The sequence below is a fragment of the Acomys minous genome (assembly GCF_964271855.1).
Source record: "Acomys minous genome assembly, chromosome: 1".
Classification (NCBI taxonomy): domain Eukaryota; kingdom Metazoa; phylum Chordata; class Mammalia; order Rodentia; family Muridae; genus Acomys; species Acomys minous.
In genome coordinates this window covers 637,274-653,663 of record NC_140483.1, presented here as the reverse complement: position 1 = coordinate 653,663, position 16,390 = coordinate 637,274, and the positions used below count along the sequence as shown (strand labels likewise).

The following is a 16,390-nucleotide window of genomic DNA, read 5'->3' as shown; positions in this document are numbered from 1 at the left end:
TTGTCCTGCTCAATAGAAGATACTGATCAACTAATGAAAAACTGTGATGAAAAAAATTAAACTGGGGCTGGAGAGATGGCTCAGTGGTTAAGAGCACTGTCCGCTCTTTCAGAGGTCCTGAGTTCAATTCCCAGCAACCACATGGTAGCTCACAATCATCTATAATGTGATCTGCTGCCCCCTTCTGGATTGTAGTTGTACATGCAGGCAGAGCACTGTGTATGTAATAATAAATAAATATTTTTTTAAAAAATTAAACTGAATACTCATTGAGAACTGTGTTTAAGGCACAGGTACATTCACTCAGTAGTGGTGGCTTACAATCATGGTATGATAAATTTTTGCAGAAGCTACAAGTTTTGATAATCAAACAGACTAACTCCCAATGTCTTTCTCTAAGCCAAATATTTTAAAAAATAATTTATTTAATTTTATTCTATGTGCATGGGTATGAAAGTGTCAGAATCCCTGGAACTGGAGTTACAGACAGTTGTGAGCTGCCATGTGGGTACTGGGAATTGAACCTCAGTCCTTTGGAAAAGCAGACAGTGCTCTTAATTGCTGAGCCATCTCACCAGCCCTCTTAGACAAATACTAAAGAGATTGCAAAACCATGAAGCAGTTTCCCCAGTATCACTTTTTGAAATTTCAATAAAACATGTGCGATATAGTAATATATATATATTGACTTTATTCTCCTTAAAAATAAATAATTATTTTTTAAATTTCCATTCTAACCCTAACATGATTAATATCCATAGATATAACCACAGAGAAATGTTTTTTGGATACTTCTTAATCTAAAATCATAGAGTCCTGAAGCCAAAATGGTTAAGAACTGATAGTCTAAATTTTAAAAAGAGAATTTCACTTACTTTCACAACGTGGGGGAGGACCATTCCAATATGCGTGAGATTCATTTTTAAGCACACATTGTAGAACTGACGTACCAACTAAGTAATAACTAAATGAGCAAAGAAAAAGTTAGTTTTCTTTGGCAGCTGGTAAGATACACACAACAATGAAGGACAATTTTAGATAGTTTTTTTCTTAATATAGTAGTATAAGGTATAATGAAAGTCCTAAACAAATCTAAACTTTAGCCAGAGGAAGAGTTTGTCTGTGAACACACACTATCCAAGGATGATGACGTAGACACATCTGATGTGACCTGGCATATTTTCTGTCTTCTACGATCACATCACCCTGCATCTGTGTCTGTGCTCATCCATTCTTCTCACGGAGGACGAAGCAGGGGAGAAACGGTTCCTTAGGAAGGACCACCTGGGCTCCCATCCTGTCTCCATGACTACAGGCTACTTAACCTTGGGCAAACATCTTAAAGTTTCTTTTGTTCCTCAATTAAAAAACCATACAAACAGCTAGGTGAGATGGAACACAACCTTAACCCCAGAACCCGGGAGGTAGAGGAATACATGTTTCTGTGAGTTCAAGGCTAGTTAAATCTACACAACAAGCTCTAGGCCTCTACACTGAGACCCCGTCATAGACAAACAGTAAATAAATAATGAAACATCTCATAGGCTTGTTCAAGATAATTATATAAACTAGAGTCTGGCACACAGCAAGTAGAAATAATATCTTTATCTCTTACTAATGTTATGATCATAATGTCTTTCTAGGAACAGCTCAGGATTAATCCTATCAAGTCTCCCCATGATTTAAATTCACAAATTATTATTTACAGCTCTCACATCATCAACATGAAATATTTTTATCTGGTATTCTTCATTGTTTGCTCTGATCACTTCTGTATCTACTGGGTTTCTCAACAAGATTATAATGTCTTCGGGAAGGATTTATGGCCTAAACTTTTGGATCCCTAAATATACCTAGAGAATGTCCTTCATATAGTTTTAATTGAATGTATTTTCACTTAATAAAGTTTAAAAATTACCAGCGAAGCTGCTTACAGCCACAGCCTGCGCTCCCCAAGCCTTCCAGTTACTTCTGAGAGAGCCCTAGAGAGAGAACCACTGCCGCTCGGTGGCTAGCGCCCAAGTACGAGTACACACACTTCCTGTATGGAGGAGTCTAACAAATAACATTTCCAACTGAAATATCCTGTCGCCTGGTGGTGAGGAAGAGCCTGGTTACTTTTTGACTTGCTAATACCTTCTAGAATTCTCCTTTGATTAACAGTTCTACCTCAGTTTCATGAAAGCCCCACTTTGGCCCTGATTGGCAGTAGGTCTATTAGACTGTGAAGGATGAAGTCGCCATGATCACTTCTCCCTTTGAATACATAGCTCATCCTGGTCTGAACTCACTGTGTATCCCAGACTGCCCTCAAACTCATGGAGATCTCCCTGCCTCATCCTCCTGAGTGCTCACTCCTGGCAGATTATTCCTTCCTTAATGTTTGTCATAGACTTATTAGATACGGTAAGTATTATACAGATTTGTTTTCCTTCAATTTCTTTACTTCTTTCCCCTATTTCCATAAAGTTCCCAAATATTGTTTGGCTAGAAGCATGACTTGTCGTATAGTAAGCAAAGTTAAAGTAAATTTACTTGAATGATTAAAAGAGCAAAGTAAAACACTGGAATTGGGAACATGTACCTTATTCCCATAAGGAGAAACTTACCCCTCCACACACATGAAGTGAGCTCGAGCACCCCACGAAACCCTGCCGTCTATGTAGTGTACATTTCCAAACGAGGGGTTCTCTAGTGCATTACATTTCACTTCTAGAAGAAAGTAACAATAACAATTTTACTCTAGCTCCAAAGCCAGTTGCACTCGAATCAAAGTCAAAATCATACATGGTTCTTTTGAGTTTGTAGATGATTTAATGATTACACTGTACGGGTGTGGTGGTATAAGATGCCCTCCATGAGGGCATTTGATTAGTGGGTCCTCAGCTGTGGCTGTTTGGGAAAGATTAGAAAGTGTGGCCTTGGAGGAAGAATGTCACTGGGGGTGGGATGTGCTCTGAGGCTCCCAGTATACTCTCTGATCTCACTGGCCATTCTGAGGTGTGAGCGCTCAGCTCTTTCTGCCAATGTGCTGTTGATCCACTATGACAGACTTGAACTCCAGGAGACCATAAGCCAAATTAAACTCTTTCTTTTACAAGTTGCCCCGGCCACGGTGTTTTATCTCCACATCAGAAAAGCAACTTACATAAAGGGCAAGCACAAGATGAGCAATTGTGCAATCAACTCAATGCCAAGAAAACAAAACAAAACAAGGATTTCCTATAAATTTTTCAAAGCCTGAAAAAAAAGTTGTATTTAAACCAAATCTTTGTTTCACACAAGTAAAAATCATCCTGTAATAGGGGATGTGCACCCATCCTAAATTGTCTGAAAATCAAACAACAAACAAGAAACTTGAATTTACTTACTAACACAGCCGTCGTCTGAAATAGGGACCCATGTGTGATTTGGCTCACAGGTAGCCACCATGAGGAATGGAAGCTCATACAGGTAACCTTTTTTACACGTATATTCTATTTTCTCTCCAATCTCATAATAAGGCTTAGGTGTACCCTTGAGTTCCATAGCTTCAAATGGCGGTGGGAGTTCACAAGCATCTAGGAACAAGGGCAAGAGCATGAAGGTGAAGTGTGAGCATCATTTTTTTTAAATCAACTACAAAATGTTGTTTTATAGCAGAAAGGACAGAAAAAAGTAGAAATGTTCTCAGCAAGATTCTAAATGATTAGGGCATGCCTTTCTCAAGCAGTGGCAGCAGGACAAGGTCACCACCAACTTGCTTAAAATAACATCTTCTTAGCTTTTGATTTATTTCAGAAGCAGCTGAACTTTTACTCAGAAGTAAAACAAGAGGATATGACTAATGGTTTGCGTTTCTGTATTTATTTTTTTATATGAGACCATCATGTTCTCCCGACTGTCACAGTAAGAAGTGCTACTGAGACTGTTAAGGACCATGTCTCATTAGTTAGCACTTCTCCAGTGCCCAGTACCAAAGCTGAGAGTGCCCTGACTGATTCTTCACTCCTTTTAAAATCAAAATTCAAAGTCTTTACTTTTCAAAAATTTTGCTTTTATGATATTTGAAAATCATGTGTCCCTTGCTGTTTTCAGCCATTCTTTAAAATAAATTTTTATTAGCTTAGCTATAAACATTTTCCAGTGTAATGTTTCATCCATATCAAGATATTTACTTCACTAGTTCATTATGGATTCATTCTGCATCACCACTATAATTAGAAGGTGAGTTCCAAACTGTGGGTTGTGTTTCCCTGTAAGTATAGTAATAACAGATATCAGAACTTTTCTTTCTTTTTTTTTTTTAAGATTTATTCATTTATTATGTATACACTGTTCTTCTTGCACGTATGCTTTCAGGCCAGAAGAGGGCACCAGATGGTTGTGAGCCACCATGTGGTTACTGGGAATTGAACTCAGGACCTTTGGAAGAGCAGCCAGTGCTCTTAACCTCTGAGCCATCTCTGCAGCCCCCAGAACTTATTTCTTATAACAATAGTGATAAGGACTTTTAAAAACTAGAAATGGTGAACACTCAGTACTGTGTTAAGCGTGTGGTGGTTTAACTACCTTATCTTCATACTCATCATCTAAGACAGTTTCCCCCTCAGTAAGATGAGGAACTGAAGCGTCACACGGTGGCACGGCCTGGCTAGGAATGCATCCCACGTGGGTAGCAGAGTAGCTGTCAGGCTAGGCAGCCCGTGTCCAGGCCACACTGGCCACCACACCAATGCTGCAGCCCCTTTTTAATCCTTGTCTGGAACTCCCCAAAGCAGACGCCACTGTATCCTGTGTTTATTTCTCAAGAAATTGCCTTTTACAGTGCTTGGGGACATTATAGCAAGTCCAGTTTAGACTCGATCAAGGGAGTAAAGGGTCAAGTTGTTCCACACATCAGGTAAAAACATCACAGCCTGAACTGCTCCAAACCAGCCCCTTGCTTCCGAGGATTCCTCTGCCTTCTACCCATCTCTTGTCTCCTTTGTGTCGAACTAAGCAATGGTTCTATTCCTCGGTGTTAAGCTTTGGTTAATATTTGCCACTTCTAATAAATATTAACAAATATTTATAGATCATCTACTATGTATCTGTTACTAGAGATTTATAAGCATACTAAAGTGCCTGCTTATAGTGGAAGAAGATCACAAAAGCAAGACTGGTTTGTCATTGCTTCCCAGCATATCCATCCTTAGGACCAGTACAGAGTCTGGGACATGGAAGACAAAGTTCACGAATGGACACTGATCAGGAGAAATACAGAAATACATACAGACTACATGTACAGGATTATGTATGTATCAGGGTCACAGACACAGAGTGTTGAAAAACAGAAGAAAACAGAAGCACTGTCCTTTGTGTAAATTTTATACAATAAGCATGTATAGCATTTATCCCATGTGTAACAGAACACAGTCCAAATGTGGTGGGATAAACCTTGAGCTAAGGTGAAAACCAGAAAGTTACTTAGACTTCTTGTCTCAGGAGCGATGTTTGGATTGCTCCTCTCTACTATGACTTTGTCTGTAAACGAAAATAAACAGTGTCTCAAAGCCATTTGGTAAAACAATCAGACACTGGCTATATTGACTAAGAATGGACAATAACTCCATGCTGGGAGCGTGAGTGTAAGGAATATGATTAACCACACTATATGGGAGGCATCTAATAAAATTACAAAGCCAAACAAAACAGCCACTTGTAAAAACAAACCCATACTGCCTCAGGCAACAAGGAAACTTGACTCAAGATGAAACAGGCCAAGCGTGACTTTCCCTCCCTTCCAGCCCTAGAGACTTCCTTACCCACAGCTTAAGCAAGGCAACCTGCTACTGACACAGCCGGGCTCTAGGTGACCGGCTACTCTTCTCTCCACTCAGGTTGCCCACCCCTTAAGCGGTGCCTACTAAGCCAGTCTGCACTTTGGGGATGGGGACTACATGGTCTCCACAGCCAAAGCAAAACTCACACATTTGCACAACCCTGAGAGAACTCTACTAGGACCTCCATCTAGGGCTCAGATGAGCTCCTCCCAGCATCTCCCAACATGGCCTCTCTCCTGGATCCTACCAGATAAAGCAGACAGCAGGAACAAAAGGGCCTCTGCGCAGATGCCCAGGAAGCACCACCAGAAAGTGTAGGTCTTCCTTCTGCGGTGGGGAGGCGCCGCCGTCATGCTACCAGAAGGAAGAGAAAACTGAACGCCTGGCAGCCAGAGAGCAGCTTTGAGCTAGAAGAAAGGACGCAACAATCCTGAAACTAAAGTGAGCGCAGCGACACAACCGGTGGGCGTGGCCAGGCCGCTCCCGGCCGGCTAGTGTGGTGCTTCCTAGGCAAATCCGCTGGCAGTGAGGTGGGGCCTCAGTTCAAAGCTGGACCAATGGGGCTGCGCTTCTGCCCAGGAATTTTGCGATGCTCTACTGTCCTCTTTCCCAACCACCTTTAACCTCTCCCATATGTAGCTGCATATGCCGCTAAGTCTCAGTTTGGGTGGCATTCTTCGCAGGCTGTGTACCCCCCCGCCCCCCGTGGCCCATTGCTCCTCCCTGGCCTGTGTCTCTGCTCATGCTTCTCTAGGCTCCAGCAACAGCGGCTCCTCAACTGCTCTAGGGTGTACCTACCAGCTGGAGCTGGCCCTGCCTCTCATAAACAAGGCCACTCTACTCAGGGTGTAAAGACTAGTTGGCCCTGAGGTCATTGCTGGGATAAACTTGTAACATAAAGCCCAGGGAACTAAAAAAGACCTGAAGCATGGCTGTGGGTCATCAGCCGGCCAGCACCCCTGGTGCCCGTCTTACCCAGGCTGTCTCAGACTGTCCTCTGGGTTCTTTGTTGTATTTGCCATTAGTTGCATCTGACTAGGAAAAATACATTTTCTTCATTTGAATTCTCTTATGGCCTCGTGTCACAATCCTCAGATCTTAAAGGTTTGCCTGCTGGATTCCCAGCTTCAAGTCATTTACACCCTGACGATGTTGCTGTAAATTATTACACAGAAAACTTCCCTGGGGCAAGGCAAGCACTGCAAGCCCACTCATGAAGTGGAGCTACAGTCTGTCCCCGCTCTGTGTTGTAGCGCTTTCGGTGGGAGTGTTGACAGTGAGTGTCTCAGGGTCCTGACAGCTGCCCTGTCTGTGGATGAAGGAGAGGATTCAAAAGAGGTGCTTTCCATGAACTCTGGTGCCCCATATTTGACCACGTTCCCCGGATGGGGAGGCCCGGTGGCACTCAGAGGAAGGATAGCAGGCTACCAAGAAGAGACTTTATAACCTATGGTCAAATACAGGGGAAGGAGGTCCCCCTCAGTCACAGTCATAGGGCAGGGGAATAGGGTGAAAGTAGGAGGGATGGGAGGATAGAAGGGATGGGATAACAATTGAGATGTAGTATGAATGAATTAATACATTTTTTAAAAGAGGCGCTTTCTCCAGTTCACGGGAAATATCTTGTTAAACGGTTGAAGGGAAGCAAGGACAGAGGGCACAAGGCTTGTGACTAGGACATTTAATTTCCTATGAGCTTTTTGAATAGTGGTAGTACAGTGGGGCAGAGGGACTCATTAAGCGATGGAGAAATCAGCTGTTAGGTGTTTTGTGTGTGTCTCAGGAATTACCATGTTGACATTATGGTTTGCAGAGGGTGGGTCTGGTAGTTTGAATAGGAATGGCCCTATAGACATGTGTGTTTGAATACTGGGTCCATAAGGAGTGGGTGCTATTAGGAGGTGTGGCCTTGTGGGAGGAAGTGGACCAGGGGCGGGGCTCTGGGGTCTCAGAAGCTCGAGCCAGCTCTCGATGCCTGTGGAGCCAGATGTAGAACTCAAAGCTCCTTCCTTCTACAGTACCACGTCTACTCCCGCCATAGTAATAATGGACTGAACCTCTGAAAATGTAAGCCAGCCCCAATTAAATGTTTTCTTTTTTATAAGTGTTGCCTTGGTTACGGTGTCCCCTTGGCAATAGAACCCTAACTAAGGCAATGGGGTAACACCTACAGGCCAGCTGACCTTTCTACACAGTGGAACAGGATCAAAGTTCATCTCCAGGAGTCCAGGATAACACCAAGTACAGAGACAAGAACTGTTCTCACAAGGGCACTTATTTTGTCCATTTTTGTCTTTGCATCTGCCTCTGTGCTTCTGTACGTGTAGTGTTTTGTTAATGTACATGTCAGTATGGCTGTGTGCACCTGTGCATGCAGGTAAGCATACATGCATGGGTATGCATGTGGTTGTGGAGGCCAAGGGTCTTTTCTGGGTAGTCATGAACAATGTAACATAATATTTAAATCAGTGTAAAGATATCAATCAAAGAATTTATCATTTCTTTACGGGGAAAAGTCTGTGAATCAATTCTTCTAGTTTTTGTTTCTACAGTGTCACAGGTTCCCCATAGCTGCCCTGTTTGGAGTCCAGCTCAACACTACCTCTCCCACCTGGCTCCAACTTAGCATGTGTTGACTGATGCTTCTTAAAAGTTGTACTTTTGATCTGGGCACAGTGGCACATACCTGTAATTCCAGGACTCAGGAGGCAGAGGCAGGTGGATCTCTGTGAGTTCAAGGCCAGCCTGGTCTAGAAAGTGAGTCTAGGACAGCCAAGGCTACACAGAGAAACCCTGTCTCAAAATGCAAAAAAGAAAACAAAACAAAAACACAAAGACAAAAGTTATACTGTTTTATTTAATATAGTTTATTCAAAGGTAAGTTATTTTATGGCAACTGTTCTTTTATTACATTTTCAAAAATCCAGAGCATAGTACAAAGAACTTTTAAAGTAGAAGAAACCCAGAGTTTAGTTTTTTCAGACAGTTATCTTAAGTAGTCTTGGTCACTCTCCCCATCACCATTTAAAATATTTTTAAATAAACCAGGCGTGGTGGTGCACATCTTTAATCCCAGCATTTGTGAGGCAGAGGCAGAGACAGGAGGATCGCTGTGAGTTTGAGGCCAGCCTAGTCTAAAGAATGAGTCCAGGACAACCAGGGTGATAGAGAGAAATGTTGTCTCAAAAGACCAAGAAAAAAATACATATATATTTAAATAAACAAAATTTACTTCCATTCCCTAGAAGGTGATAACTGATATTACATATGCTTTCCTCCAATCTGTTTTTAGAGTGAGTTCTATTTTTTAAATGTAGAAACAATTTGAGAAAAATGTACATGTATAGAGAGATGTGAAAAAAATCTGTTAAAAATAAAAAGTATTAGTGATGGCTATCACTACACAGAATAACCATATTACTTGTTTTCATATATTTCTGCATTTTTCCTAATGTTCTTTAATGAACTCATTCCATGTAAGAACATTTTGAAATAGGAAAGAAAAGTGACAGACTCATAAAGCATAACGCCTAGGCTGCATCTTCCTTCTTCCGGTCACTCAGTTTCCTGCCCGCTCCGTCTTGTCTCTAACTAGCCGGTGTGTACTTTCAGCACAAAGTGAGGCTGCGACGGAGGAAGCAGCGCTGAGCTGGATGCTGAGCTGGATGCTGAGCCTGATGCTGAGCCTGATGCTGAGCTGGATGCTGAGCTGGAGAGGTTTCATCCCTGAGCAAACGTCTCTGTTGAAATGAACTGGCCTCTAAACTAACATGAAATTCAAGATAGCCTCCGACTTTGCAGGGTTTTTTGTTAATTTTATTTTTGTTTTGTTTGGTTGTTCTGTCAAGAAGGGACTTTAAAAATAACAGGATTTTTTTTTTTAGACGAAAGCACGGTGGACAAGTGAACTGCAAAGAATTCATACAGTAATAATAAGGATGCTGGTATTACATATAAATGCAGATCTTTCAAAAGTGTTTATTACCCTCCTTTGTGGTTTTTACACAGGGCACAAGAAAGTGTGATGTAAAGGAGAAAGTGGAGTGGAGAGAAGAAACTGATGACACATTTCGCAATGCTCCATTTGTCAGTTAGTGAACAGAAACTAGTTCTGGAAAACCCACAGGTCACCCACAATACACAAAGCATTTCCCAGAGACTCTTTAGAAGTGTGCTTGTGGCACAGGGGTAAATAGTGGAGTCCTCTGAGAGAAGAGGCAGCTTCAGAAGGCGTGTCCTTCCCTGTCACTATCATGAAGGGCAGCGTATTCCTTTCCTTTCTAACCTGAGTGCTGTTCTTCAGCCAGTGGACAAGCCCTGAGGGGCCACCTGGCCTCCAGTTGTTACTGCCCACTAGATTGCTGCTCCTTGTCCTCTTTCTCTTGTCCCGTCACCCGATACCTGCAGCTCCTGCAAACAGTCTCTTCGTCACCATATGCCTCAACCTCGAGATTTCTTTGCCTTGACATCTGGTCTGGGCACACAGGTCCCAGGCTCAGTACAGATTCTTACTCCTTGTCTACAAAGTATCGCCCCCCCCCCCCCCCCCAATTAACCTTGATGCTGTCTGTGGAAGACTGCAGTCAAGGCTGACCTTTATCTGTTTACAATATGGTTTTTTGGTTTTTCTTTTCTGAATCAAGGTGATCTTCTCGCCTCACAGTTCTCCAGATTAACTGCTAGGATTATAGGAGTTAGCCATCACATCTGCCTCAATATATAAAAATTATTCTGTATATTTCCACTTTTAAAAATGAGTTCATACTTTTTTATTTATTTGTATTTTATTCTTGAGAGAGGTTAAGTGTCCTGAGTGGCCTTGAGTTTGTGGCATTCCTTCTGTGCCAGGCTCTCAATTGGTGAAGCCACATGTATGAACCATCTTTAATAGAAATAATTTATTTTAACAGTGATAAAGGAGGGTACATCATCTTGCAGCTAATTAGGAGGCTTCCTGGGTGAGTGATTTCCGAGCTGCGTTAGTGGCACTTAGGCAGAAAGAAAGATGGAAAAGTGTTTCAGGTGGGTAATCTTGCACATATGAATCTAAATAAATAGTATTTTAAGCACTTTTATGCAATATTTTAAAAATAATTACCTGTAAAAACAACCCCAGCTCCCAGAGTGTTACATGGTTAGCTTGGAACTTGGCCTGCACAACTTTCTCATCATAGATCCCAATAGTAAAGGAAACAAACTCTACAAGACCCTTGGATTCAGATCTTAGAGAATCCCCCAACGCAGGGCATTCTGTGCTATTTTGTCTCAAAAATCTTTATATTATTAGCCTTTTGCTCATATACATATATATATATTTCAATAATAACACAGACATCTATCATCTATCTATTTCATACTACTATAATAACACACATCACACACACACACACACACACACACACACACACACACACACACACACACACACAGAAATCAGCATAACCATTGTAGATCTGTCATTTTCAGTTATATAAAGAGTTCTGGACTAGCATAAAAAGGTACTGTTGTAGGATGGCATACTTCTGTCACCTCAAGTTTTCTGCAATGACGTGAATAACCATCTGAGCAGGATCAGACAGAACGATCATTAAACTTAGGGAGTAACATAAATTTTTACTTAAAAAAATAAGTATTTCATTTTCTCTTACATACAGTATGGAAAAACAAGCTTCAAGGCAAGATTAAAAAAAGTTACTAAGAAACCAGATAATAAACAGAAGGCTTTGAAAATTTACTTCCATTGCAGAAGAAAATATTAATTGCAGTTTGTTTGGAAATTTTTGAGTTGCCTGTATTTACATCTCTATTGACTACAAAATACCTTTCCTGTGCCTCCTATTTTTTTCCCTAAGGGTCTCTTCTAATGTCCATTGTTGAATTAAGGATTTTAGACATATATACTGGCAGAGAATGCCAAGTTACAATGAGCACACATTATTACCAGGAAGAAAAAGGACACAGGAGAATTTTATTAGACAATGTGATGCTTTTGCTTCTGCCTTTAGGAGAGCAGCCCAATTACTTTCCTGTGTGTGTGTGTGTGTGTGTGTGTGTGTGTGTGTGTGTGTGTGTGTGTTAGGGGTTTATTTGTTTGCTTAAACAGGATCTTAGGTAGCCCAGGCTGACCTCAAATTCATTATATAACTGATTAAGGCTATTACGAATAAGGCTGCTATGAACATGGTTGAGCACATGTCCTTGTTGTGTGGTCGAGCATCTTTTGGGTATATTCCCAGGAGTGGTATAGCTGGGTCTTGAGGTATCATTATATAACTGAAAATGACAGATCTCAACTGGCATTGATACTTCTGAGAATGTCCTAAGGACCTAGAGAGAGGGTGTGTTAGGATTCCTGTGAAACTAGTGAGCAAATGAATAGCTCTGTATGATACAGAATAAATATGGAGTTTGTCTTTGTGAGAGGCCCGAGAGCTGAGATGAGGTAGCCGACTAAGCAGTACAGAGCTGAGCAACGTCAGGGAATGTACTGAGTAAACAAGGGAAGAGGCAGCTGCCCAGGGCTTATGGGGACTAGGCGGTAACGTCCGTTGTCACTGGTGGTTCTTTGACATAAAGTAGAACTCCCAAGCCTCACTTGTGACCACAGAACACAACAGTGTAAAGCTGTTGATATGTCAAACTGTCAAAATTGAAATAATCTTATTTACTAATCAAAACTGCTTAAAAATAGAGCAAATATGTAAGTAGCTGGGGTGTGGTGGGCCCGTTTTACTGTTCACTTGCTGCTAGGGTGAGAAAGCAGCCTCTGGCAACGGGACGGGATGAGGGTGTGCAACAGGGTGCCATATGCAATACAAGTGGCCAGCCACACTTGGCCCAGACTGTAGCTGGATCCTTGGAATTGTTACTTGGTTTTTAGTTCAGTGATTCATAACATGCGATTAAGTCATCATAATGCATTCAGTGTAGTATTAGTTCCCTTTCAACCCCCAACCTTCGGCCAGTAGTTGCCAGATAAGAAGGGTTTGTGGTGAGGATGCATGGAAGAGGTGAGTGATGAGTTAGGGATAGACACAGCCGCTGTGGAAGACAGAAAGAGGCGAGAGTGAAGCCAGGCAGTGGTGGTGCACGACTTTAATGTCAGCACTTGGAAGGCAGAAGCAGATGGATCTCAGAAAGAGAGAGAGAGAGAGAGAGAGAGAGAGAGAGAGAGAGAGAGAGAGAGAGAGAGAAAGAGAGAGAGACACCAGAGAAAGTCAGTCAGTCACAGGAAGCCAAGTTACTGTAGAAGTTGGGAAAGAGGTACAGAGAGCCTCCAAGGACCATTAAGAGATGCCCATCTGTATGAGTGTGTACTTGGCTTCCAGAGGAAAATGCAAAGCCCACTGCTCCTCAAAGGCTCAAGGTGCACACCTTAGCACAGTACTACCAGCTGCCAAACAAAATCATAAAAATGGCAATAACCAAGGAAACTAAAGTTTCCCATTCAAGAAGTACTGCCGTGCTGGAGAGATGGCTCAGAGGTTAAGAGCCCTGACTGCTCTTCCAGAGGTCCTGAGTTCAATTCCCAGCAACCATATAGTGGCTCTCAACCATCTATAATGTGATCTGATGCCCTCTTCTGGCATGCAGGTGTACATGCAGGCAGAGCACTATATACATAATAGTAATAAATAAATAAATCTTTAAAAAGCAAAAACGAAATACTTTCTAGCTTCTGCATGTAAAATTCTGTTTGAATTGTTTCTATTTTTGAATCTGAGTTGCTACAAACATTTTGAATTCAGGGTGTGCATAGGTACCTGGTGTTCTCCTGACTTCTGAGTAAATCTTGAGATTGAACACAGCTGTCTCCTTGAGGATTTAAAGAGATACTCACTTCTTTACACTTTTCATCTGTGGTATTGCTAATTGGTAGGGGAAAAAAAGAAAACTGTATGAATATTACAGTTTGAAAGTAATTAGTAACTTTTAAGATTTAAGTTATAATTTTACTAAGTAAAACCTTGGACTAGGAAATACTAAACCCATATATCAGAAGACTCTAGCTTGTTTATATACATGTATCCACATTTTAAAACAACATGTCTCACTATTTTTGAAGTAATTTTGATTAGCAAATAAGTTTATCACAAATTTCGTCAACCTCACATACTAACAGCTCTGCACTGCAACCTCATACAGCATCAGCGTGCTGAGGTCATTAGTGATGCAGGGAGACTCGTTAGCACGGTGACAGCAGCTGTCATAAAGGGACCCACCTCCCTCTCAGCTACACGTTCAGCAAACTGCAAGTCAGAACCATTCAACAGCCGCAACTCTGATGAACATATAAAGTCTTGCCATTTCCTCTAAACCACACAGTATAACTATGTAGTTTAAAAATATTTACACAGAGTTATCACTGTATTATATTATCACATGCAACATAGAGACAATTAAGACATAAAGGAGCTCCCGGCAAAGTGTTACCCTTTTTTTTTAATGGAAGGTATTTGAATGTCCAAAGGTTTTGGTATCTCTGATAATTCTGGAACGAAAGGCCTTCAGATTATAGCGATGACTAGATATAATAATTTACAGAAGAAGAAAATATCTAATTTATTTTAAGATCAGTAAACTAATAAGACCAGCAAACTAACACGTTCTGGCATTCATTATATGCATAGGACTGTGTTCAGTACAATAGGAGCTATTATTTGATAGGTAAGGGAGATAAAGTCCAAGGGTCAGGGTTTTGTCCAAGGAGTCATAGCTGGTGCCTGACAATGCACTCAGGTCTGATGACAAGCCCCAGGCTTTCACCAGAAAAGCTGCACTGTGTCTCCCGGGGTTACTTAGCACATACTTTATATAACATAAATACCAAAACTTATGTACTGGATTATCTGTGAGTTGGTATTAGAGGTAAGAGTGAAAGTACAGTTAACTCACTCACCACTACTCCTCACCACTCAACTCTTTACCCTCAGAGATCGACAGAAGCATGTACAACCCAGAGGATGACCATGAACCACAGGCCAGGGTCTCTAACACATGGAAAGCCAGTGGAAGACTGCGGATAGAGAACAGCGATGTGATGTCATAGTAACACAAACCATGTCGGGAAGAGTGCACAGGTGATGAGTGGCACATGACGCTGGGTTAGGACCCGAATGCCCTTCCGGTTGGTTGCTAGCCCTAGTACAGAGGAAAGCGCTTTTGTAGATAATGTCTCTGAGAGTTCTGTTAGTTGTAGTATCACACCAAGGAAGGTATGGTCTCTCTCTGAGTAGATCAGAAGGCTGTTCTGTGTGGACATGTGCATGGTTAGTAACAAAAGGACAAGGTGAACCGCTCTGACTGGAGAGATGGACACAGCACTATTCCTCTGTGATCAGCGCACAACTTACTACACATCACAAACTGCCAAGTAAACACGCAGTAAACTGTCAGGATGTACAGGAGAAAAACACTGGCTTACCGATCCTCTACTACATGTTTTCAAATATTGCAGTAACATACTAGAGAAAGAAGAAGAAAGACCGTGATTTGATATGTAGGAGTAACTGAGAGAAATCCAGTGATGTGTAGTGCAGGGAGAATACTGTAAAGAGGAAATATTCTAAAAAAGGTAATAATTTAGATCTTGTAATATCTAAATTATTGAACTATTAAAATAGTTCTGGATGCTGAATGATTTTGGTGACTCTGAACTAGATTTAGAAAGCATCATAAAGACATCAAGATTTCTACAAAATGAGTCCAGGACACACAAAGAAATAGACACACACTCTCACACACACACATACACACACACACAAAAAAAAGAAAAGAAAAGAAAAGAAAAGAAAAAAAATAAAGAAAAGGGGATGGGGAGAGTGTTCCAAGATTTTTTTGAATGATAATTTAAAGTGTTGCTTAGAGGACAAAGGAAAATAATAAATGCTAAAGCATTTTATAAAAACCATGCTGAAATTTATGGTTATTCTTACAGGAATCTGGATGGAGTACTATATAAAAATAAGAAGCCATTAAGATGGATTAATAATAATAATAAAACATTCATTTTTATATTCTTGCCACAACTCCTGCAGAAGCTCCCTGCTCCATCAGAGGGCCACAATGGCCTCTAGAAGTTCAGGTAGCCCGCCTGCCCACAGACCATCCCCACTCTCTCAATACAAACAAAAGTGCTCAAACAAGGGCCACACAGACCATCAGAACTCCAGGTAGGCTGCACACCAGGGGATCCTTCACTCCCTGTGCTCCCCCCACTCTCTGTGCTCCCCCTCACTCTCTCCGTGCTCCCCCTCATCCCCAATCTCTCCACTCCTCCTCATGACGATGTTCAACTTGGATGGAGACTCCCTGCTGGATCAGATGTCCAGTCCCCAACTCAGGTAGAGTCTCTCTGCTCAATTACAGGCCACTCCTGCAAAGACCAGGGAAGAAACAGAAACAAAGGAATAAAATACCCACCCAACAAAGACAAACTTAGAAATTGGCACCTCGACCTTTAATCACCCCAAACCCAGATGCCTGGATGCCAGTTTAAGAACCCAATCAACAACCAAGGCAGTGTATCACCACCAGGGCCCAGCCAGCCTATTACAGCAAGCCCTGAATATTTCAACACAGCTGAA

At 41.6% G+C, this 16,390-nt stretch overlaps 2 protein-coding genes across 6 annotated transcripts in view; both read right to left on the bottom strand.

Moving 5' to 3' along the window:
• CD46 (CD46 molecule) overlaps positions 1–6,270 on the bottom strand; it is a 34,224-nt gene extending 27,954 nt beyond the window's left edge. For all 3 annotated transcript variants that reach the window (XR_014781159.1, XM_084792557.1, XM_084792558.1), the window contains exons 1-4: positions 6,052–6,270; positions 3,372–3,560; positions 2,610–2,712; positions 876–964 (exon numbers count right to left, since the gene is read on the bottom strand). Coding sequence is in view for 2 of the 3 variants with exons in the window: in XM_084792557.1 (XP_084648683.1) it covers positions 876–964; positions 2,610–2,712; positions 3,372–3,560; positions 6,052–6,157 (487 nt within the window). In the remaining variant the exon portion in view is untranslated. The remainder of the gene's footprint in view (positions 1–875; positions 965–2,609; positions 2,713–3,371; positions 3,561–6,051) is intronic.
• Positions 6,271–8,647: 2,377 nt separating this feature from the next.
• The window catches only part of CR1L (complement C3b/C4b receptor 1 like), a 50,462-nt gene continuing 42,719 nt past the window's right edge, over positions 8,648–16,390 (bottom strand). The window contains exons 11-13 of one of the 3 annotated variants that reach the window (XR_014781479.1): positions 13,568–13,672; positions 9,515–10,792; positions 8,648–9,478 (exon numbers count right to left, since the gene is read on the bottom strand). Coding sequence is in view for 2 of the 3 variants with exons in the window: in XM_084794278.1 (XP_084650404.1) it covers positions 10,747–10,792; positions 13,568–13,672 (151 nt within the window). In the remaining variant the exon portion in view is untranslated. Of the gene's footprint in view, positions 10,793–13,567; positions 13,673–16,151; positions 16,180–16,390 lie in introns of those variants that run through there. The other 2 variants (XM_084794278.1, XM_084794279.1) reach the window with 2 other exon arrangements.